The sequence below is a fragment of the Neopsephotus bourkii genome, unplaced genomic scaffold, assembly GCF_033783945.1.
Source record: "Neopsephotus bourkii isolate Nb327-2 ecotype Australia unplaced genomic scaffold, CSIRO-AGI_Nbou_v1 NB_1204, whole genome shotgun sequence".
In the NCBI taxonomy this organism is placed as follows: Eukaryota; Metazoa; Chordata; class Aves; order Psittaciformes; family Psittacidae; genus Neopsephotus; species Neopsephotus bourkii.
This window is the reverse complement of record NW_026901689.1, coordinates 470,718-495,735: the sequence shown is the minus strand read 5'-3', so window position 1 is coordinate 495,735 and position 25,018 is coordinate 470,718. Positions and strand designations below refer to the sequence as shown.

General features: G+C 39.1%; 1 protein-coding gene across 1 annotated transcript in view; it reads right to left on the bottom strand.

Moving 5' to 3' along the window:
* Nucleotides 1–469: 469 nt before the first annotated feature.
* ZNF536 (zinc finger protein 536) overlaps nucleotides 470–25,018 on the bottom strand; it is a gene marked incomplete at its 3' end in the record, with an annotated part of 50,311 nt that continues 25,762 nt past the window's right edge. Inside the window, exon 2 of the mRNA XM_061364290.1 lies at nucleotides 470–2,641. Within this exon, the coding sequence (XP_061220274.1) occupies nucleotides 470–2,639 (2,170 nt within the window). The remainder of the gene's footprint in view (nucleotides 2,642–25,018) is intronic.

The window sequence follows — 25,018 nt, the reverse complement described above, 5'->3', positions numbered from 1 at the left end:
AATAAGGGCAATCAGAAAGTTTGGCCAACATGCTGTTTTTAATCCTAGCTCTTTGAACTATGGGTCAAAGAAGGCATCTTTCCTCACCCCTTTACATGAAGGGCATAGAAAGATATGCAAAAGAGACACCATGAGGGAAAAAAAAAGCCCTTCCAAAACCCAGTGGGAGAGGCCCTGGAAGCAACATTACTCTTGGTGACTGCTCAGACCCCGCACACTGCTGCCAGCAGGGTGGCAGAGGTGACAGCTGAAAGGATGGGAAACCTACCTTTGGAGAAACGGTGAGCCCAGAATTCACCTCGAAGGCACTGTGGGAACCCACACATGGATGTTCAGGCATATAGCACCACACCCCTGTAGACCACTATGAAATGACCTAACAAGAGACTGCATAAACTACTTTGCTGCTGCAATTTCAAATATATCTATAAAGTTTTCAGTGCAGAGAGGGAAGAAGAAGTTATCTTACCTGAAGAGGAGGGTGAGGAAGGATGTGGGCTATCCTCCTGGGCACTTCCCATCTGCGAGAGACCCCCACCTACTCCGCTTTCTTCAGTAATGTTAGAGGACCCTGGTGTTGTCGACCTGCTGACAGACTGAGACTCTTGGTCACTTCCAGATCCACGTCGCTCATCAAGACCACCTTGAATTATTTCATCTTCTCCTTTCCTGTCTCTTTTGTGGACCCTGGAGTGAACAACCACTTGGTGGTAGGTTCTGAAAACCCTTCCGCAGTCTGGGCATTCGGTTGGCTTTTCTTTCACATTTCCATGACTTTGTAAGTTGAAATCGAGTCCCTGGTTCATACCATGTGACAAAAAATCTCTACTGCCTTCTAAAGGGTCTAGTTTGTTTGGCAAGTCTCTCTGATTGCCCATTTTAGTGCTGTGAACCAAATCAGCAGGCATTTTCTGCTTAGAGCCATCTGCTCCTACTAACACATACTCCCGCTTCTCCTTATCAAACATAACTCCAGCATTTGCCAAAGTGTCTTCATGGCTGCGCTGTATCTGCTGCTCTTTAGACAAAAAGCCATGTTCCATGGCCATTCCCCTTGCCATAAGCTGCCAGGCTTGATAGCTGTTTACTGGATCCATTTCTGCCGCTTTGGCGGCAGCTTGTAACCTTTCTATACAGCTGGATTTCAGAGGAGGCACCAGATTGAGACAGCCCAATAAAGAATGTTTATCCCCTTCAGCCATGCTGTGGCCAATACCAGAAATTGGTGAAAGAAGCTTCCCCAACACTTCTTTCTCCTTTATGGGCATATCTCCTTTGTTATAGATTTGATTTTGTTCACTTAAAGTCACTTTGTCAGGAGGAAGAAACCCACTCTGCAAACATGAGAGGTATCTCGAATATAGGTTTGCATGAGCTTCCTGGGACATGCTGCTGATAGAAACAGGTACTTCAGGATCATTAGGAGATTTGTTCTTTACAGATAACTTATTCAGGTGAACTTTCATGTGATTTTTAAGAAACCAAGGCTCTTTGAATCGCCTCCCGCAGATCTGACAGCAGTGTTCAAAGGAATCCTTGTGCTTTCTCATGTGGCCTTTTAGAAACCAGGCTTGGCTAAACACTTGGCCACACACCTCGCAACGGAACTCATTGGTAGACTGCTCCCCACTCCCGTTGGAGCCCTGGCCCTGGGCTGACTCTGCAGTTATGTGAGCCTTCTCCACGTGGCTGATCAGCTCCTCTTCCTGTGAGGCAGCAAAGTCACACAGGGTGCACTTGTAAGGCTTGTGCAGGATCCTTATGTGCCTGTCCAGCTCTTCTCGCTTCTTAAACTTGCCTTTGCAGAACGTGCATCTAAACCCAGCTGTCTGAGTGACAACTTCTTCCTGGACACTGACTGGCTTTGGAGAGGGAACAGGGTTTGAAATATCAGGTGTGCTGTGATTAGCAGGCACAGACAAGTTGCAGTTTGCAAGAGGCATTGCCTGGGCATGCTGCTGTGCTTTCACATCGGGTCGTGGCTGCAGGAGGCTGCTCTTCATCTGTTTGTCCCGAAGAATTGCTCTCTCCTCCAGCTCATGTAAAAGTCTGTTTTCTTCTCGGACTCTTCCACGACCTTTGCCAAGGTTTCCAAGCTTATGAGTACGCAGGTGTATCTTCAGGTTGCCTTTCTGAGCTGCTCTGTGGTCACAGTATGGACACTTAAATGGTTTCTCTCCAGTGTGAGTTCGCATGTGTAGTGACAGGATGCTGTTAAAGCGAAAGCGTTTTCCACACAGAGGACATGGGTACTTCCTGTTTTTCCTGGCATCATCCTCTATATCACTCATCTGAGACATAATGCCTAAGTTTTGCCCATTCAAGAACTGCTGCAGGTCCACGCGCCCATTCAAACTGGTATCAACCTCTCTATTGAGCTGGTTGGCCAACAGAGCCATCTGACTGCTGATGGGCTGGTTTGCTATGGACATGTGGCTTTTGTCTTCTAGTGGTGCTGATGCCTTCTCTTCTGGATTCTGCCTGTTCTGGAGCTCTGGGAAGGCATGGCTGAGCTGGGAAGTGATCTGGTGCAGCTTCTGGCTCATTGAATACTGTCCATTGAGTATGGTGCTGTTGAGATGGGCGTCAGCTTCTGGCACAGCTGAAGAAACACCAAGGCACAAACTAGCTTCTTCCATCTCTGAAAACCAGAAGATAGTTTAGATTAAGACTGTGAGAGTTACAAGCATTGAATCACTGAAGTACAATTTGCATTTTATGTTTTACCTACTCATAATAATGCAAAGGAATTAGTGTAAAAACAATAAAAAGTGTATTAAGTACCAACTGTGCTACACAGTTTTGACCATACAAGTGCCTTCATCATTCTGCATGCTTGTCAGTAACCATTAATTACTATTTTAAAACATACTACAATTTCAAAATCTAATTCTTATGGAAGGGGCAAAGGTTTTTACTACCTCCTTTGTCTGTCTTGTGAAACTGCATCTGTTTACATTTCTAAACATATAGAAAAAGAGCTGCTATGCATCTCTCCCATTTCCATTAGAAAAGCCAGCAAAAAAAATAAAAAATAAAAAATAGAAATCCATTTGTAACTTTCAGTTCCATTAACCATATTCAATATATTACATATTCTACAATGAGAAAGATAGTTTTATGATTTGACAAAAAAACGATGGTATGATATTTACTGGTGTACAATAAAACAAGATAATGTTTTGGGAAAAAATAAAGGACAAGCTTTAGAACAATAAAAGGGATTTTGCTTTAGTCAACAAAAAGTGCAGTAATATCTCATTAAGCTGATTAGTATGCTGCTTAGAAACAGTACTAGGTGCTGTAACACATGATTATAATCATAAAAATCCTTCAGTGTTTGCAAGTAAGCATTAACGAGGTATATTAAATTTTAAGGAGACTGCAACTAGCAGCTTTCTAAACCTCCGAGATTAAGATTTAACCCTTCTGCTATGAAACATTGTTATTTTGTCATTTTGAAACTGAACCCATCAAAAGGCACATAAATTATCTTCTTCCAAGTCTTTTAATTGATTGTTGAGAACCTTCAGATTTCAATTCTTAGGAAAACTTGCCAGATTACAGAAGGAATATTTCTGTCCTTCAATGGGTAAGACATGTGATTTAAGGCACTTTGATTTGTTTTAAAGGGCTCTCTTATGGAACTAGATAAAAGCAATTAAAAACTGGGGAAGGTGTTGTGGAAAGTCTCGACGAGTTTAAGAATTTTAATAACTTTCCTAGTACACAGTAATGACTACAAATTGTACCTACACTATGTATATTGCAGAAAATTGGAATTCAAAGCTGTTTGTTAAACACAAGTGCTCTCTTCGAGTCTGCATAATTGTCCAAAATAATCTATCCTATTTCTCTACTATGTGCAAATATATATAAATCTATAAAATTCTGTTTCAAATATAACGTTTTACATTAATAACTCTAAAACTATATGATGCCATAAGGTTATATTAGAATATAATTAAGATCTGTGTTGTTCAGTGGAGTAATTTGACACTTTATTCACTAATAAAATTAGTGAATTAAGTAATTTTAAAAATATAGTAAGAAATTAGTAAGAAATACACATTTCTGAGTAATTAATTTGCTCAACTTCCTGTTTGTCTTTAGCCAAAAGCATTTACTGACTAAGCCTTGTAGAAAGCCTACAGGCACACTACAGGTGGACACCATTCCTCAGATGGCTTCATAGTGGTCATTTGCTAGACATTTTAGGCCCTAATCTGGCACGTACTTAAAATGCATGTAACTGTCCTCCTGGGAGTAGCCCAGTAGACTTCAAAGGGTCACTCTTGAAAGCATAGTTCCCCACATGCTTAAGTATTTGCAGGATCAGGGGCGAAAAAAAATGCATGGGTGGTCTCCAAGAGAGAGATGTTGTTGGTCCTCAACAGGATGACTAAGGTTGTGATACAACACAGAACCTGTAAGAAGGGGGAAGTGCATATTCATGTGTATTCAAGATGAATGTGAGCTACAGAATTTTGCTCAGATGTAAAGCAGATCTTTTTCAAACTTTAACAGTGGTCAGATTCAGATTTCATGTTGGGGACCCATTAATTTCATGCTGTCAATATTATTATTTATAAAATTATTAATGAGATCAAGTGTATAAAAGGAATAGACTTATACCTATAAGCTATAGGACCACACCCGAATCTAGGTTCCAGTGTCTTACATCCAAATGTAGGGGAACATATTCAAGCCAAGGTGTTCACACAAGGTGCTCACAGTAGGCCATCAAGAAATAAAATTATTAGTTTCCATGCAAGTTTTCTGTGCAGCAGACCACACCCATTCAGAACCCCAAAACACTTTTTTGTAATTTTTGAGAGTTTGCTTAACTTTTGAAACAAACCAAATTTTCAAAATGACTAACTAGAAATCTTGAGTGCTGCAGTGCTCATGCCTGCCATTGCCTGAAGTTGACTGAGATTTTGAATATCTGTCTACGCTCATTAAAAAACAAAACAAAACAAAACAAAACCAAATAAAGCCACCAAAAAAAAAAAAAAGTCACATCAGAAAACCCCAAATCTACTTTCTGTCTGGATGCCATATATCACAGGTGTTATTTCCCTCACCCACCTTAAACAAAGCATGTTGGTAAACAAGAACATAAAGATTCAAGACATGCATACACAAACACATATATATATTCAAGAGAGTTTAGAAAATTCTTTGTGAATTGCCATTATTCTATAACAGCTTGAAAAATGCAGTTTAAATTTCATTTACTCAGTTGATCTCAATGGGAACTAGTGCCTTTACATGATCAGGAAGGTTTGGTTAGTTAATTTTAACATTTTATGCTCTATCGAAGTTTGGAAATGCTGACAGATCCCAGTGGAGTTTATTAATTCTGATGTTTAACCCTAAGCTTCAGTTCAAATGTACAGTTATTTGGACTGGTGAGGGGGAAGGGAGTTATGGTTGAGATTTTAAGTTATTCTGTGGCGCTTTTTCAAAGATAACTTTAATAAAGTAACAACAGCATTTGTAGTTGGAACATGATAATTTTGCTAAAAAGTTTTTCTTAATTTCTGTCTCCCACAAACATACAGGCACATATAATGTAGAATGCAGATAGGATGAGTCAAAAATCAAGAGGAAGACCAAATCCATATTTTTTCATTTAAAAATTAACAATTTTGGATCAAGTCTGGGGAGCCTAACACACACATGCTGCTCTCTTGGCATGAGAAACTTTATACATTTGTCATGAAATATGCAGAAAGGTCAGCATAGCTTCTGTGTGGTGAGGAATAACCACCTCTGAATGTCACATACCCTTATAAACTGTTCAGTTTCTAGGATCCATCTACCACAGTCTCAAGAGGCTACAGTTCTTCACTTAGACTGTATTCTCACTCTCAATCTGCCCCAGCTTCTCGCTGCACCTATCCTGCCTCCGGCTCTGAATTGTCTCTTCTTTTCTTACTCCAACCTGGTTTGATTGTGAAGTGTAACCATGGCATTCAAAGTACTGCCATGTGGAATTTCTCCTCTTGAAATTCCCAGTTACTGCATTTAGGAACACAAGGACCCTGCTGCTGTTCAGTTCTCATGTAAATCAGACTCTCTGTGTTCTTCAGCCCATTCATAGCAAAACCTACCAAAACCTCATATTGTATCCACATGCAAGACGTATCTAAAACTCTTCCTCATCCATCATTCCACTATGAATTAGACAACCTAATCTTATTTGCCTAATTTCACTAAAAAAAAATCGCAATTTCATTCTCTCTCTCTTTATCCATCATCTCTGTCTAGATCGATCACCAGACAGGGTTAGACCAGGTGGGGCAAGGGGCTTTCATTCCTCAGTGAGCCTCTTGCTTCAGGCCTTGCACTATAAGGTGCACACCTTGGTGTCATGGTGATCATTGCCCAGCCTCTTCCCATCAGCTAGGACCCTTGCTAGGGAATGCCAGTTTATAGGTGCTGCTGTGATGCTTCACAGGAAGCAAAATGTCTATCTTTCAATTTTCAAATATATAGCCTAGTACATGATTTTCATTATTCTGATCTTTCTTATAAGGAAAACATGGAACATTTTACAATCACTCGCACTGGGAACAGAAACACAATGTTCTCTGTGTTAACATATGTTTACAAAATCAATTGCAAATCAAAGTTGAGATTGTTAAGAAAGTCAAAATACATTTGTTGAAATTGATGTAGTAAATTTTTGGCCTTTAATTATCTCAAATGTTTTGTAAAGACAGCATCACCCAAGACATGTGCAGAGCATGCTGGCAGCAGGAGATGCTTGCAGCCTGCTCTTCCCAGCCTGGGCAAGCCCCAGCTATAGTCCAAGCTAGCCATGGTAGCCCAAGAGTCCTGTCTGCACCCTGCTACTCATTTATGCTGCTCAGGGCAGGGCAGGAGCTGTCCCTTGGAAAGAAGCAAATTAACCACCAGATCAGAGGGCTGCCATTTACTGCTCTGGGTGTGCACCACAGTATCACAGTATCACAGTATGTTAGAGATTGGAAGGGACCTCAAAACATCATCTAGTCCAATCCCCCTGCCGGAGCAGGAACACCTAGATAAGGTTACACAGGAACGTGTCCAGGCGGGTTTTGAATGTCTCCAGAGAAGGAGACTCCACAACCTCCCTGGGCAGCCTGTTCCAGTGTTCCGTCACCCTCACTGAGAAGAAGTTTCTTCTCAAGTTTAAGTGGAACCTCTTGTGTTCCAGTTTGCACCCATTTCCCCTTGTCCTACTATTGTTTGCATCTCCTGTTTCTGTGAGGAGGGCACTCAGTTTATGAAATTCACCACTGGATACATGTATTATAAAAATACTCTCTCATCCCCTACATGAAGATACAGGGAAACATTTGGGTCCCTTTGATGCTACTAATATTTATTTTGATCTCACTCACACTTTTGCCCACAAGACTATTTCCTGTGATATCAATAACAAAAGTTCTGACTTTAGCCATTTCAATTGAACACACAGATTTTATTTCATGATTTGAAATGGATTACTGGAATTTAAAACCAATTATGACACCAGAAATGCCTGTCATCACAACTACATTAATGTAATATGAGAAGCTCAGCTTTCTTTGGCTGGAAACAGAGTGGGGGTGGGGGGAGAAAGATGGCAAACAGAATAAAAAAGTTTAAACATAAATATGTGCCTATATACATACATAAACATGTGTGGACACACACATACGTGTACACATATGCGCATACACATGCCTCTATCTTTGTAAACAGATGGACCAAATTCAGCCCTTGTTTACACCTGTTCATTCCTCCTGGACACACACACTAAAGCACTTCCCCCTTCACACTCATTTTAAAAACACTGTTGTGCTGTTATTATGGTTTAGATTAGGTTAGTTAAAAGATTTACAGTTCAGTAAGCAAAGTAATGCTTTACAAGCTCACATGTTCAAACGACAAGCTCGCTCTGGCCCTGATCCTCTCAGCAGCTGGAGTTACGCACACTGTTACATATGCTTTCAGAATATAGACCTGGTATTTATCTTTCCAGCTAGAAGAAATCACATATATCTACATTATCTTGTGGTCCAGTGACAAATTCTAAATACCACAAAACAGACTGCTTCAGCTCTTAGCAACTCATAAACAGGTATTACTGAGAAACTTCAGAATACATATTGAATTTTTATTAAATATTGTTCTTATTGTTGTTGCTGAAACAGTTTAACTAAGGCTGTTAGAAGCATAATACACTCCTGTTAAGAAATACAGAACACCAGACTACTGAACCCTTTCAGGGTCATTAAACAGCTGTAAACATTATTACAAAAATAAACCAGAGATTTCATGCTTACATTTTAGCCCAGAGCTTGGTGTGCTGAGCTAGTATATTTTTTTCATCTCTTACAATCAACGCTGGTGACATTTGGGCATCCAAACAAATTACATCACAAATATTACTGAGGTGGGTAGGATACTGAGCAGTTTATTTGCCAGATGATTAATATATAAACAGCAGGGCAGGAGATATGACCTATTCTTCTTTGACTGATTTGTAGGCAATACTAAGAGACATAGATGTAAATAGTTAAATTTTAACAAAAACATGTGTGCACAAAAAGGAAAGAGAGAGATCAGCTGTGTTTAATGCCACCAAGACAGCATTATCCAATCTGATAAAATGAAATAAACATTAGCAGATTCATTTTACTTATGTAAAATAGAGTAACTGCGTCAAGTCCATTGGAGTTTTTTTTTCTATTTTCCTTTTTTTTTTTCTTCTGTTGGTTAAGTAGGTGTCCTGCTCCCTGGGGTACAGTATAACTATATGAGGGAGGTATGATTTCTGGAGTGTAACAGAATGTCTTAAAAAAAGAAAAAAAAAGACAAATGTTGGCCTACAGGTGACGTGGCCGGTTGATTTGCTTTTATTTACATATTTTTAATGCCAACTTAGTAATTTGTTATCACTGTTAGTCATTTCACCACATTCAAGTTGTGTAGTCATTGCAAAGCACATCTAGCTTCTAATACTTGAAAATTGGTGTGAAGCACCACTGGAACACAGTGTGTACAAAGTGCTTGGTGATCCCATGCTGACCAGTTCCATGGTCCTAGCCAAGCACCGTGGCTCCAGGCTGGAGCCCCACATGAACACCCATCTCCCAGCACCCCACTGCCACGAGACCACGCAGTGGGGATGGGGAAGGCATTTGACAGAACTATAGCTGCTTTGTGGGGCTGATATTTAAACAAGCTGCTTATTGATTCCAAAACAAAGTACTCCTTGATTAACAACAGAGCCAACTCATTCCACAACAGTTTTTATGTCTTAAAGAAGGGTTAGAAGAGGGATTCTGAAGTTTCAAAAGTCATTAGCAGACAGAATATTGTTTGCTGAGGCTGTACTGCTGTCACTGTGGACTGAGAAGGCAGTTCCTTTCTGAAATACCTGTTAGTCTGTATGATACTTTCTAGTTAGCACAGTGTTCTGGGCCTATAACTGATGGGAAGAAGATAAATCACCAGAACAGACTCTGCCTGGTAGCACCCATGGCATGGAGGACTGTGAACTGCTTGTGATCACAATCTGGGAAGATGAGCAGAGAGGAGAGGAGAGGTCATTTATAAATCTCACCACAGGTTAGAATAAAAAGATTAGAAGAATGCAGACAAGCTGCTTTACTTATTGCTACTTTGCATGTAACTTATTCTATTTCACTTGCATATACTTAAGAAGTCAGATCCAAAGAAGAGAAAGATAAATAATTGGTACTGAAAGTTCAGTAGATTAAAATAAATAAAAAAAAAAAAATCCTGCTTTTTTTCCAGGCATTGGTTGCATCTGGAATCATTATTTTTTAGCTTATAAGCATTGATTCTCATTTTATTTTCTTTTTCTAGTGTTCTCCTGGTGACAAAAGTAAAGATAAGAGTGATACCAAAATTCAGAGGGAGCCTAATTTGTGGAATGCTTCATTAAACTAAAGCTTCTGTTACTTTAAAACCAGCATTTTTTAAAGTAAATTTGTTCTTTTCATGTAAATTGGAATGTATACAACTGATTAACCTCTCTCCAATTTGATCAATCTCCTGTAGATCCTATCTGATCATTCACTTTAATTAATTTAACTGGCATCCATGTCAGGTAGAAGAAACCTTAAAATTAAGCTTTGAAAGATCCATTTTAGTACCACGCAATACAAATAAAATAACAAATTGCCTCAAAGACTCTGGAAAACATACCTAAGATTTCATTTTTTGTAATTTTTACAGCTTGAAATGAGTTCTGAATCTCCTCATTTAAGAACACCATACTGCCCTAGAAGTCTGTAATACTCTAACTCATTGTATAATATTAAAATGTACCCAAAGCCGACCCTATTAATCCTGCATTCCTGACACAGGCAAATTCCAGGTAAAAGGTGGTGCATTACATATAGGTGAGGACTAGGGGCTCAGGCCCTCTATACCAATTGCAAAAAGATAAGCAAGAGTTAAGACTCAGAACTTAAAATATAGTTTGAAACAATTTAAACCCAAAACAGTAATGTTGGGTGGATGATCTTATTTTCATTTCACAAAGGCTTAGACTTAGATTTTGCACACATCTAAATATAATGTCAACTGCACATATGTCCCAAAATCAAACTGTGATTGATTGTGAAATATTCATATGCAACAGCCCAGAGAGATTTTGTTCACAAGGGCACCTGTCAGAAGCATAAGCTCAGATACAAATCATCAAATAAGTATGTAAAATCATTACCAAAATCCAGGCATGCAATCAGATTGTCAGTTGTCTGAAAGTCTTGGACTGTCGCCAGCACAGTGGCTCAACAGACTAATGCTTTGGTCTTTCCAGATCCTCAGGGCCGTAGTTCAGTTCCTCCTGCTACTGGTCAGGTCAACTGTCTGTACCTAATGTTGACTTTCCTGGCACTTAATTCTAGGAGTAAAGGAAAAAACCTTCGAGTCCATAAGTTCCCTTTGACCTGAGCCACAGAAACATCTGCTGGGTGAGTCACGAACTGCTTGTTGGCCAAGTTTAACAGTAACCGATCCTGTTGCGGATCAGCTCTCCCAGCAGTAGGTGTCACTGCAATAAATAGATGGGTTTCAAGGGACAAAGACACACATTCCCAATGAAAATGCATAAACAGAACATCCCTGTTGAGAGAGAGTTTCAAAAAGAAGGATATGGTCCAATTAGACTTTAACATTATGCAGAATGCTGGAAAACGTGGTTTGGGGAGAAATGAGATGGCACAAGTGGGATTGCCAACAACAGCTACAACAAACTAATTCTGTCCTTTAGTCATATGTCACAGAGATCCTTTCATTCACATTAATCATGTCCCTGCAATCCAAGGTCTATTAGGTAAAGACTGTTACAGTTAAAACTTTTCTTTAAAAAAAAATTTCTAGAAAATTAAGTAATTTTCTCTAGTGGAACAAAAGACCTAGTTATTTGGAAAGATGCTGCACACCCAACTGTAGTTTCAGGACTTAACAAAGACCACAGGGTTAGCCTATTTTCTGCCAAATTAGAGTCACTGCCCAACCCTATCTGCATACAGAACAAGGAAAAACAAGAATACTTATAACAGCTTTAGGAGGATGGGAAAAAGATGTCTGAAGTATAGATTTAATTAATAGAGTGCATATTTTGAAAAAGTAGTAACCAATTTATACTTGAAACAGAAATATGTGTATGCCAAATAATATAACAGAGATGTCAGCCAAGTCTACACCATATTTGGTTTCATTATCACAAAATAGGTTTGTAGGATAATTAAGGATGCTCCAAATTTCATCTTATTGAGCTAGACAGTAGACACAACAATGCATCGCTAAACATACAGCTACCTGCGATGACATCAACACAGAAACTACGTGCGTAAGTAAATGTTTTAATGCTGGTCAATGAAAAAGAAAGATTAATACATTAAACCTTCGGTAAGCTGTTGCACGTGAAAGAGAAAATGTGTGACAATGCATACTCTCAAGGCATATATATAACACACCTGCATTTATCCTACCCTTAATGACATTGAACTTGGAACAAAGGAGGGGGAAGAATACAGAGATAGTGAAAAGATTAATTACTCCATTCTTCAAGATCACTATATTTAAGAGAAACCAACATTTTAAAAGTCCCCATACATGTGAAAAACACAAAGGGTCAAAATATATATCTGGGAAAGATTCCCACCAGCTCATACCCTGGTATTCAGTAAAGCTTCTCAGCATTGTGAGTAACCAAAGCATACTGTGATCAACACAATCAGAGAGGAAGAGGAGACATTTTCTGCTTGTTTCTTTGCTGGGCACAGAAACAGCCAACATCTTAATATAATGTAAATGCAAACAGTTAGAAATTTGTAAGTAACTTGCCCAGTTTCAGTGCAGCCAAACAGCAACCAAGGCTGGAAAGGGATCGAATTTTTCAGAGTATCAGCACTGCAGAAATGAGTATCCCAAACTGATAATTTCCACATTGCATTTAGGAAAAAAAATGACATGTATCTTGACTTAAATAGATGGCTCATCCTCTGTAAAGGAGCCAGGGACAGAGTCCAGAACTCTTGACTCCCATTGCTTAGTCCAGTATGCCAGATAGCCTTCTTTTCTCAAACATAATTGACTGCTGAAAAGACTGGGGGTTTTTTAACTTATGACAGACTTGTCACCATAAGAATTTTTGGTTAAAATATTATGGAGAGTTATTTTGAGTTTTAATAACTGAGATTCTTTTCTGTTAATCCTTTCTACCTCCACTTTCTGTCTTCTCTCCTTTGTCCTCTCAACCCAACAGATTTATTTTTTCCCTCCCTGTAACACATGGACGTGGTGGCAAAAAGAGAAGACATAATTTAGGGAGTCACAGTGATTCTTAGATACAAGTGGCTTCAATGAGTTATTTTTAATACTAATTTCCAGGAAAAGGATGATGTTGAAAAAGCTTTAGTTTCAGTACAATTAGACAGAGTAAAAGATGCAGCTGAAGAAGGCAGGGATGCTGGGAAACAGGGATGCAGGTGGATGTGTGAAAAACAGAACAAACGCTGATCAGAATGCTCCTTGTGTTTGTGGTCTCCAAAACCCAAAACCAGCTAACTCCTTGTAGAACTGAGTGGAAAAAGATAGATGAGGAAACATAACACAAACTTAGTTTAAGGTTTGAAAAAAATATACTTACTTATCACTCAAGAAAAATGAAACACTAAAAACAAAAACACTCCTTTATTTTTTGGTGTTCTGGTCTGTGCACACTTTTACTGATATGATATATTACTGCTGTTGTCATTTAACATTATTAATTGATCACTGTCATGCACACAAGAGCAAAGCTTGTAACTCTAGAAGCCACCTCATACCTCCTGTGATGCTTTCATACCGAAATAAGTGGTTTAGGCTTAAAGGGTGTGGTGAGCAGCCATTGTGCACAGCTAAGGCACCCACAGCTTGATTCTGCAACTGCTGCAATCACCATCTACCCTAAGGTCAGAAAATATTGTGAAAACATGCTCTTTTTCAGACTGTCATTTTATAGAAGCAAAAAGAATACATCTACCTGCAGTATTTATCATCACACTGCTCTTTTAGATGGCTTCTTCAGTAGGAAGGCAACCCCAAACAGGAACACCTATACTGAAATTAAGTGACTTGGGAGCATTTCACTCTATTTCTCCAGCTGCTTTTGAAATTATCTCTACCTGCTGGATTGAGATCATTTTGCCCCACAATAACCTGGCCTCTGCCTCTGAATGATGGTGAAAACAGTCATAACAGTTCTTTATTAAGCCAGGTAGATACAAACAATGTCACATAAGTGATCGTAAGAGTGATGTCTTTGCAGTTCTCCTAAGTGGAGTGAGGTGAATTTCCTCCTACCATTGCACTGGAAGACCATGTAAAGGAGTGGGAATAACTCTGTAGTGCATGTAGCAAACGAAGCACCCATGCAAGAACCGATCATGGTAAAAGAGTACGCATGTTTAAATACAGTGGCAGCACAACCTTCAGGATCATGACAGGCTGAGTACCAATCACTGTTTGGGCACTCCTGTTTTACCAATCCAAGCTTATCAATAGCTTTGATCATTAGTAAAAAGGACACTGAAAACTTGGCAGACACATAACAGCTGAATAAGGTGGAGGAGGAATGCTATAAAAATACAATAACATCTTTCAAAGCTATCTGAGGGATAAAAATCCTTTAAATAATTTTGATGTTAATTGCAACATTCCAGGCCGTTGGCTTAAAAGACAACCTATCATGGTCAGTAGGTAAGCAGCAACAAAGCTGACAAAAAAAGTCTGATAAATGCAATCACAGGAAGACAGACCCTGGCAAGTTCAATTACGTTTGCAAAGTCAGCTGGGAGATGGACTCTGCTAACTGTAATATATCCTTAACAGCCAGCTCTGGCCACGGACAGCTCTGACCAAACTCCTTCAAGTGACTGACAGGATCTCTGGAGGCTTCAGTCCTGTGGCAGGCTGTGAGTAGCCGAGAGCTGTTTTCAGAAGGACTAGGGACAGCCAGGGAGTGCTTTACTGCAAGAGTTTTGATGCAACATGCAAATAAACGTAACTCTCAGTGAACCTATTCCAAGTTTCTTGAATAGGCTGTGCAAATGGGCAGTTTGCGTTCACTTTCTCCTGCTCATGCAAAACTTCATCCAAAGTTAGTTCACACTACTGCAAATCAGTGTGAATCTAGGTGATTTTGGCAAAATGCAAAACCTGACAAAAGGAAGGGAAAAGACTTGGTGGTTCATTTTCAAGGACACAGCCATGGGAGGTGAAGCGGGCTCCTACAGACATGAAAGTGCTCCTCAATATACAGGCTGAATACCGAAAACCCCAAGGCTGAGAGCATTCAGAGCTCCCACACAAAACCTCTGCATTGCTTCAGCTGCCCAAGCAGAAACTCATTCTTGTGTTGTCCTGCTTGCCAGAACCTTGTACCTGCACTTACAGAGATTGTTATAGTTCTCTTTCTAATTAAAAGGATTTTTATTTCCTTCTCTTTCTACTTCTGAATAGACCAGCTATTATTATTTGATGTAAGAAAGCAAGGAGAGAATGTTATATAGCAAATTGAGGCTTCTCATACTTCAGTGCAAATTTATCTAAGAATTTCAGACATATTTAATCAAAGTATCAGGTTTCCTTGTCGCTTCCTTCTGGTTTTTAGTCACAAAACAGAAGTCCTTTCTCAGTTTCTGGTTGTTGATTTTTATGCTCCCAACGACTTTATTACCAAAAAAAACTCTCAAAAATCCCCCAAACCAAAAATCCCACTATGCTTCTAAAGGACTTCTTTGTTCTCTTTCTAGATTTTCCAAAAATATTGTAAAATGACAATGGTATAAAAATTATACTGTAAAAAATGTAAGCACTGTGAATGAGCAGAGTTATTCATTTATATTCCCAGCTTATAAAATGCCCGTATCATGTATCCTTTATCCAACAGCAGACTCTTAGCTTCAATCACAAGAGCTAACAATATGTTATTGAGATGATTTCAGGAAACTGTCAGCAGGCAGCTTAACTTTCAGCTCCTCTGCTACAGGGAGCGTATGCACACAACGTACCTGTACCCCTCCCGCATGGAAGCTGGCAGCGATGAGCACATTCCTGTCAGCTGTCACAGCAGAATAAAGAGAAAGGTAAACGGGTCCTCCTCACTAAATGCAGCCTCATACTCCTCACACAGAGAAAACCTTCTACTGGTTTCACTAGGAGTTTTAACTGGCATCAGAAACGTGTGTCAGAGTGCTGAGGGGCAGCTGCGTTTGCATCTCTGGCCCTCTGTGCTAGCTGAGAAGAATGAAGCCAAAATGAGAGAGTGCTCTTCTGCAAAGATACAAAACTTCTTCATTTTCAACCACTTCTGCTTGAAGGAGAAATAAAATTAGCACATTAAAAAAGTCCAGTATTCTCAAGTTTTATATCCATGTGCTATCGTATTTTCAGGAGCCGAAGAATAATCGCAAATGGCAGAAGCCAGACCAAGTAAGATGAAAGTCATCTTCTCCCACTCTAGGAAGCCAGAGGTTTCTAAAACTAGTTTTCACACTGGTTTAAAACAACTCTTTTAATAAAAGAGCATGTTGTACTATTAGGTGTTAGTCTTTTTTTCGTTTTTGTCTGATGAAGAGAAAGGCTGCTGCAGGAGTTTGTATCTTAGAATCATAGAATCATTTAGGTTGGAAAAGATCTTTAAGATCATTGAGTCCAACCATTAACGAAGCGCTGCCAAATCCACCACTACACCATGTCCCTGTGCACCACATCTAAATGTCTTTTAAATACCTCCAAGGATGGTAACTCAACTGCTTTCCTGGACAGCCTGTTCTGGTGCTTGACAGCCCCTTCGGTGAAGAAATTTTTTCCTAATCTTCATGCTAAACCTCCCCTAGTGCAACTTGTGGCCATCGTCTCTTGTCCTATCACTTCTTACTCGGAAGAAGAGACCAACACCTGCTCACTCCATTCTCCTTTCAGGTAGCTGTAGAGAGCAATAAGGTCTCCCCTGAACCTCCTTTTTTCCAGACGAAACAGCCCCAGTACCCTCAGCTGTCCTCACAAGACTTGTGCTCCAAGCCCTTCACCAGCTTTTGTGTCCTTCTCTGGACCTGCTTCAAAAACCTGATGTCTTTCTTGGAGTGAGAAGCCCAAAGATGTACACAGTATTCAAGGTGTGGCCTCACCAGTGCCAAGTACAGAGGGATGATCACTGCCCTGGTCCTGCTGGCCACACCATGATCAAAGAAAGTACTGCATCTTAAGGATGTGGCTTAGTTGCTCATAAAAGGGTAAAACAAAATATTCCTCTAGCTATTCTAAGCCTGCCATATAAGTATTATGCTGTTACGGATTTCAAAAGGTTAGCTTCAAAGAACCTGACATCAGTATAACCCAAAATAACCCATTCAAGAGAAAAGTAAGAAATAATTGCTGTTTTCTCTTTTTTTTTCCTCAGCTATATTGCTATAATGATTTTGCATAACAGATTGAACAAAGTGCTGTTGTGACAGGTGGTAGAATTCAGCTAGTAAGCACAGAGACAGGGTTCAATTTAGTTTGTGAATCCTTTAATTGTTGTGCAGCTAATTAAAGAAGGTTCTTTACACTCGCAAGTGTTTACCGTTGCTAGTATGCATACATGAAAAATTAAATTGTGCCTTCAAGGGCTGAGAACTATAGAAAAATCATAGCTGATTCTGCAACATGCTTACCAGCTCAAAATAGCTGCTTTTCACAATTGGAATTTGTAAAACTTTTTGCTAAGCAAATATAGAGCTAATTAGAAGTGTTCGTTGGACCAATTAACATTTAAATAAATAAGCCATATTGCACATTTCACAGTCTTTATTTAATGATGCTTCTTAACTCTTTGGAAAGATTCCTTTAAGTACAAATAAGTTGTCATAAAAATGAAAGACAAAAATAACACCATAACAGTATATTCTATGCTTTTTTCTTTTTGCCTTGAAGTCTTTTCTAAAACTCTATACCTCTTACTGGGGAAAGGGGGATACACAAATCTGGTTCCTTCTTTCATCTTGTCAAGTTACTTTTCCACCCTTTTGAATGCAAACAGAAAAACATATTTGATTACTATTTAAAGTGTTATGATAGTTCTGTTTGTTTTGCCTCATGCAACAGAATCTGTTTCAGAAAAAAAAAGTCTCACTTTTATCTCATAAAATGGCCATTCCAGCCCAAAAGAAGAGTGTTCTCAGAAGAGATTTTTCTTCGAGTAACAAAAGAGCAGTTTGAAAGTTGCATATACAACCAGTGAAGTGAAAAGGAAAAAAATAATCTGTTATTCAGGTCTACTGTTAGTATTCCCATACCAAACCAGTGTTGTTGTTATACCTAACCCCAGGGCCACAATTACCTGTCTCTTTGGGGTCAAGTGATATTTTGCTTTCAAAACAACTGTCTTTTAATTTAACAGTCCTTTTCAATCAATAAGACCCTTCAGTCTCCATTGAACATACATTTTCTCTCTCTTTCAGCCTCCAAACCTCTACCTTACACAAAGGTTACATTAAAAACAGGGGGAAGGCTTCTTGCTACTTTTTTCCAAGACGCATTACACTACCTTGTAATCACGCTAAGAGCTAACATAGAAGGACTCATTGTTGACCTTGGCTTTCAGCACAGAAAACCAAATTAACAAGGACCAATTAACATTTAAATAAATAAGGAAGATTAACAAAGAATACTCTGCATACCAAGGGGATAAAATAAACTAAAGGAAAGAGTACAGTATCTCCCTCAATCAACATGAATGAAATTCTCTGGGAAGGACGCAAGCCCGTTGGTGCATGGAAGCACAGGCTGCTCTTTCCTGTACAAGCAAGGCCTGCTGAGCACCAAAGGGGATGCAGCCACGCGTGAAAGCAGGCAATGCTCTCGCTCTGGAGAACCCTTGGGAAAACACGAAGAGACCCCACAGAATAAAAAGTGGCCAAAGAACACCCAACAGCCCAAGAGGAGGGTATCTGTAATGTGCCTGGAGTCTCCAGCCTGAATATTTGTGCTAACTAGGTAGTTGCTCTGACTACCAAGATACAGAACATACTGGTATGATGTTTTCAAAACATTCATATTTCAGAGAAACCATGCCTCTAACCAACATTAATTCCATATACTCTGACCTTTATTGGGGGGAAAGGAGGTGGGGGATGGACAGACAACAGGTGCCTGGAGCTGGAATTTGTAGCTAGCTGTAGGGACTCCCTGTGCCATACTATCAGGTAATGCTACACCAGGCAGGATGAAGGTAAAGGGTTCAACCACCTTTCATCTTCCCTGCCTCTCACTCTTCCCTCACTTAAAACTCTAAAGAGGACTTTTAAGTTGCCAAAGTTTCTCCACTATTCTTAGGTATCTTTATCCTAACAGAGCAATCAAATCCTCTACTTACTAATGATCTACAAAGCCTATGTTTTAAAAGCAAACTCCTCCTACACAAGGGTTGTGAATAATCCTCAGAATGTTATAACATGATCTATTATTTTAAGTGTTTGGATCTGGAGTACTGGTTCAGGCCTCTAACCGAGAGCCACCTTTATGAATAGTTAAGAATTCACAGAGATGATTATCATGTACTATTTAAATATGTATAAAGGACAAAGATAATAACAATACTTTGCACTTTAATAGAAGCTTCAGTGCAAAATTCTCAAAGGAGAGCCAAAGTCCTCACAAATGCACACCCACAGCTTCTCTGACCTGCACAGTTGGTCACTGCTACTATTCTCAGGAATCTGGTAGGCTTATTGTTAGATTTCTCAAAAATTATAACGTCTGCCTTAATTTATAAAGCAACTGAAGTTTTGCCAAAAGAGTAACCAAAGGTGAATCACCATTGTAGAAATGTTGACAGAAGACTTGAGCCAAGGCAGAAAGCAGCAATGGACACTGCAAGGTGCTCTGCAGTCCCTCGGCCACCATTCTCCTAGTCTAAGAGGAGATTCCTCCTCATTCCCAGACTGAGACATGACTGACTGATCAACACACTGTCCAGATGGGAGAAAAGCATCTCCTGCTACTGTTTAGGAATAAGTTTTTCTGTAGCCTCAAAAAAAAAAATATCAGATTTTTTTCCCCAAATACTAAAAAAACTCAAGGGGACTCTCACTTGAGAGCCATACTTCCTTCCATGAAAAGCACTAAAGGGAAAAAAAGGAGAAAAATTTTAGAGTCATTTATTTCCAAATGCCATATTTCAAGGAAGTTAAACTCTCCTGTCTTTTGATCAAGAGGCTGGAAGAAAGCAACTCTCTCTAGTATCCTATAAAATAGACCAATTTAGCCACATGAAGAGATGATTATATTCAACTGCATCTTTCACAGAAAAGATGAACAGAACTAATAATTTCAAACAGAAATGTAAAAAACAGGGACCCCAAATATTGGCATCAACCCAATGAGACTATAAAGTTTGAAACGCTGCTAAAATTTTGGTTGGGTTTGAAACTGGACCTGGACAATTTGAACCTTAAGTAAATGGCATTTGTACAGCAATGAAACCAAAGGTCCTCCTGTCCTTAAGGCCATATTTATAGAAGGGTCAACTGTATTAGGAAAGCATGTTTTACTTCCAACATTTCATTTATTTCCACGTTATTGATGTGTCCTTTATTATACAACCTAATTAAAAAAAAATAAAAATCTTAACCAAAACAAATAAATAAGGCAAAGAAAAAAAATGCCACACATATGGCAAAGTACACAAGTTTTCACGCTTCCTTTAACAAGACCAATTCTGCTTCAACATCTTTAAAAAAATCTCATGAGTGTCAGAGAAGCACAGATGCAACTATGGTTAAAACGTTTCTGAGAGGGAGAGAAATGTGGAAAAGTGATTTTACTGTGATTGTTTTCAAATACCTGAACTGACTGTGGATGAGCTGGTATCAGGAAATCCCCCCAGCCATCCTGAGACAAAATGCAGTGAAACAGGGAACTGGACTGGCTTTGTCTCCTGGACATTTTCTCCTGTAAGACTGTCTATATTCATGTCTAAAACCCCACTCATCATAATTTCCCTACTGTAGTCAGCCCCAACTTTTTTATTTTTATTTTTTATTTTAACTCAAGTCTTTGAATCAGAATTATGAAGTCCCTGAAGTAACCCCCCAAGCCTCTGAATGACCGCCAGCACAACGGAGCTCTGCTTTCCTCCAAGGTCCTGTAGCTAACAAGCAGCAAGAGACAGAATTCCCCCATCTCAAATATAACCATCTACTGTCCAGTTAAATTCAGCACAATACTCACAGATACAGAAAATCAGAAAATTGTTTCACAACAACTTATCACCGAGTAACATGCTAACACAAGTTAACTGATCCACAGTAATTTTTAGTGTACATGCTGTTGGCAAACGTGATGTAAACTTAGCACAGTTTCCAGTGAAAGACATATTTCACTGCTTCATTAGGGCTAAACTAATCCATTGCTTCTCACATGCTGTGAGGCAGGAACTGCTACAGGGACAGATACAGCAGCTGACAACTGGTAAGGTGGGGGTTGGATCAGTGTTTATTGCCAGGTTCTGTGGTCTTTCACCAGGGTTTAGAAAATACTTCAAACTGCAATTTGTTTTGCCAGATTTTCATTAAAATACCTGTGTTAAATTTTTTATGGAAAGCTACAAGACTTTTCCTTAGGGACTATTTGCAGTGGGAAGTCTCACCAAATAGGGAACAGGATACAGGCTGACAAAGCAACCAAATTCCATGATATACAGAGAATATTGGTCCTTAAAACAGTGGGAGATACAAATTTAAAAAATATAATGATGGACCCAATCCAAAACCAACTTGGTGAAAACCTTTCCAGTAACTTTCACTACTTTTGGTCCAAACCCATGCTGAATCAGTGACAAGCATTTATACCCATATATGTATCTGAAGGTGGAACATGAATCCATAGACTTATTGAGCTTACTGATGTAAATGACAACCATATATGCAGGAAAAGATTTAATCTACTCTTACCATTTATCTTTCATTGCATTCTTTGACATGGAACACAAAAGTCATGGTATTTAAACTCTTTTTCCCTGTAAAATTACTTTCAATAACTGAAACCAACCTGAATTAAAAACAAACAACAGCGTACTGTAACATATAACTGACTTGCAAAGCACCTTAAAGAAAAAATTCACCCACGTGTAATTTCATCATCAGCTGCACAGCATTTATCTATAGTGACACATTATTCTAGAGTTTCTCTTTCTTGCTCTAGCAGACTGGCAGGGTTTTCACCCTTCTTTTTTCCTTCTCAAACTTCCCTACAGTACTAGGAGTAGCAATGGAGCATGAAGTCGGAACACAGGGAGAATGGAGAGTCCTGCCTTCCACATTACTGACTATCTCTGTAAGGTGTTGTTGTTACTGAAAATAAATATAAAAATTCAAATGGAAAAATATATCCCTGGGAGTTTCTATTTCTTCATGCATTATTTCACTGATAGTGGAATGCTCTTCCACAGGTGGCACTGCCACCATCAACTCAATGCTTTTTAGAATACATTCATGGGATGGAAAGGAGTTGATTAGAAAGCACAGTGATACAAGATAAAGAAAAAGCCAAAACCAAACAGTTACAAACCAACAATGCACTGGAATTATTTGTACTTAATCTAATTTTTTTACAATCTAGAACTAATATTGAAAAATCTACTTTCTCTCTGATTTGCTATAGACAGCAAGCCAAGACTAGATCCAGACTGGTCAACCTGCTCTCTGCTGCAAGTATGGACACATGTCATTGAACGAGAGCAGGGGGCAGAAACACTGTCCTGTGCCTGCCAGATGGGACACAGGCTCAACAGAACCTTTTTCTCTGAAGAGAACGTACACTGGTTAAAATCCATGCAGCCACACAGACCAGTGAAAAACTGCTATGCCTAATTTTAGGTCACCCAGCCTTGGCATATTGAACACAGTGAATAATTTTGATCTGCTGTAGCCATGTCTACTCAAATCACTAACTAGAAGGCGCAAAAAGTCTGCAAAACCAACATAAAGCATATTTATTCTATAAATCAGTCTGCAGTCAGGTATGTGTGTTCCCTAAATGAAGGAAAAATATGTGGGAAGCTTAGCTCCAGAAGTTTACAATACAATCAAGAATGTATATGAACAAAATATATATGAGCAAAATTTCTACACTTTTTCCTTTTTGTGATTGTTCATTTCACGAGGCAACTACAGCAATCACAATCAAAAATAAGTGATCACTTTTCCTCATAAAACTCCCATCACCATTCCTATTTATTACCCTCTTTCAACATTATCAAACCTTCTACTTATTGTGTAGACTTGTCCAGGGCTAGTTGACAGTTCCATTGTATCCTGCATAACATTTTCCCTCTTGGGGACCATTCACCTTTGGGTACCTAAGGGGCTCTTTCAAAGGTCAAGAGGTATCAATGTGTTTAGACAACTTCCTACAGAAGAAGAAAGCTGGTTTAATAAGCATTTGCAATGAAAAAATGTTGGCATAACCAAGCAGAATGCACACAATGGCCACATTAATATTGCTACTGGATACTCACTGACATCCACTCTGCAGCTTTCCATTAAATTTATGAATTTGCCTAAACTTAAGCACAGGCTGAAATACCTTCCTAAATTAAGACTGCAAAACACTAGCACTGCTAGTGACAACATCGCTACTAGAAATGTTGCAGGGAGTTCTATCATATTAAATGTTTCTACAAGGCAGAGCATCAGTGGCCATGGGTAAATTACACACCATTAATAGCAACAAGTAAGTTTCACCATCTAAAGAAGGAATCAAAGTGGATTTTCAATCAAGAAACAGACCAGTTTGTTCAATGTTCTTGAAGCCTCAAGCAGATGCCGAGTTGCTTTGCAGGTAAAGAACAAGGGATGATGAAAATATCACTTGTAAACAAATACTGCTAGTATTGGCTGGAGCCATTCCTCAGGCAGACTACAATATGGTCTGGCACATGATATGACTTGCATTTTCTGGTTTTACCCTAGGCTTTTTTTTTTTAGGACAGGATCTATCTCATATATTTGCAGCCATTCCAGCATCTCATCTACCTAAATTAGACACCCATCTTTAAGGAGAAGAAAATCCTCTCAAGAGCCCCATGTCTTTTCTGGGAAGCAAACACATATCACCGAACTTATAGACAGTATTCCCTTATCTTGTGCAGGAAAAACTGTGCTCTCTGACCCAAACTATACGGAGTGTTTCACCAAAGGGCAGGCAGCATTTCTGCTGCTTTCCCATGAGTACTTTTTTCAAAATCATATTTTACAGGAATCAAAACTAAATTGTTACTTACAAGTTCATTTTGTAAAGACATTAATTAATGGACTGAACATGTAAGCAAGGTGCGGAGTATTGTGCATTATTCTGTTGGCAAGTACATAATTTTAGCAATTAATGTTGACATCACCTTTTTAAAATGCATTAAGCAATATAGACAACATATACTCTGTCCAGCATTCCCTTTTGGGGGGTGGAGGGGAGGATGCAAAGGGTGTCTTTCATGTCACACCACTGCATGTGGGGTCCTCTATTGCTCAGTAAGGTCCCCAGTCTATCTTGTAAGATGAACCCTTCAGGTATAGTTCCAGTCTTGGAGACATTGTTGAGAATCTAGAATCCAACAGACTGCCAGAGCTGTAAAGATTAAAACTCGGTGAACTTTTTAGAGAACCATTTCTTTAAGACCCCATTACTGGAGCCATTTCCTTCCTTTCAGATTCTAGGTAGAAAAGCAACCCATGGTAAGCTTTCACTTCAACCCATGTTCAGATAGACTCCAGTTCCCCTTCGCTTCCTCCCTTCTCCTAACACCTAACCAATCCAATAGCTGCTCTCTCCTGTTTCCCAGATGAAGCACATCCCACTTAGAAATTAAAGACATGAAAGACATTAAATAAATGAAAAGAGGAGGAGGTACTGGTTTACCTCAATAATGTAAACCCATGAACTTTTTTCCATTAGCCTGGACAGCAGGAACTGAGAAGCTGAGAAATACCAGTTATGCCTATGAAAAATAATTCTGAGCATCTCTTTATCATTCTTAGCAAGGCAGTGTCTCAGCACTTTAATTGTAAGGTTCTAGATATGTAGGAAGTTAGTGCCCTTCATGACTCAAAGCTATGGTTGGTTTTGGGGTTTTTTTAGCTGTTTATTGACCCATTTATTATTATCTGTTTATTGCGCTGTTTTCCATGAATCTGCCTAATCCTTTTCTGAGTCTGCTGATGCTGTCTGCCTCTACCAATTCCCTTGGCAGCAAGTTCCAGAAGTTCACTACTCACTGTGTCAGGAATTATTACCTTTTATCTGTTTTAAACTGATCTCCTGCTACTTCCACTAGGTCTTCTCGTTATAGTTTTGTGGAATTTAGTGGAAAAAAGGGGTTTTGGATATTTTTTGATGGAGTTTTGTGTTTGCAGCAATCCAGTTTTTTTCCCAGTGAAAAGCAAAAGCATCCATGAAAAAAAAAAACAACTTGCAACAT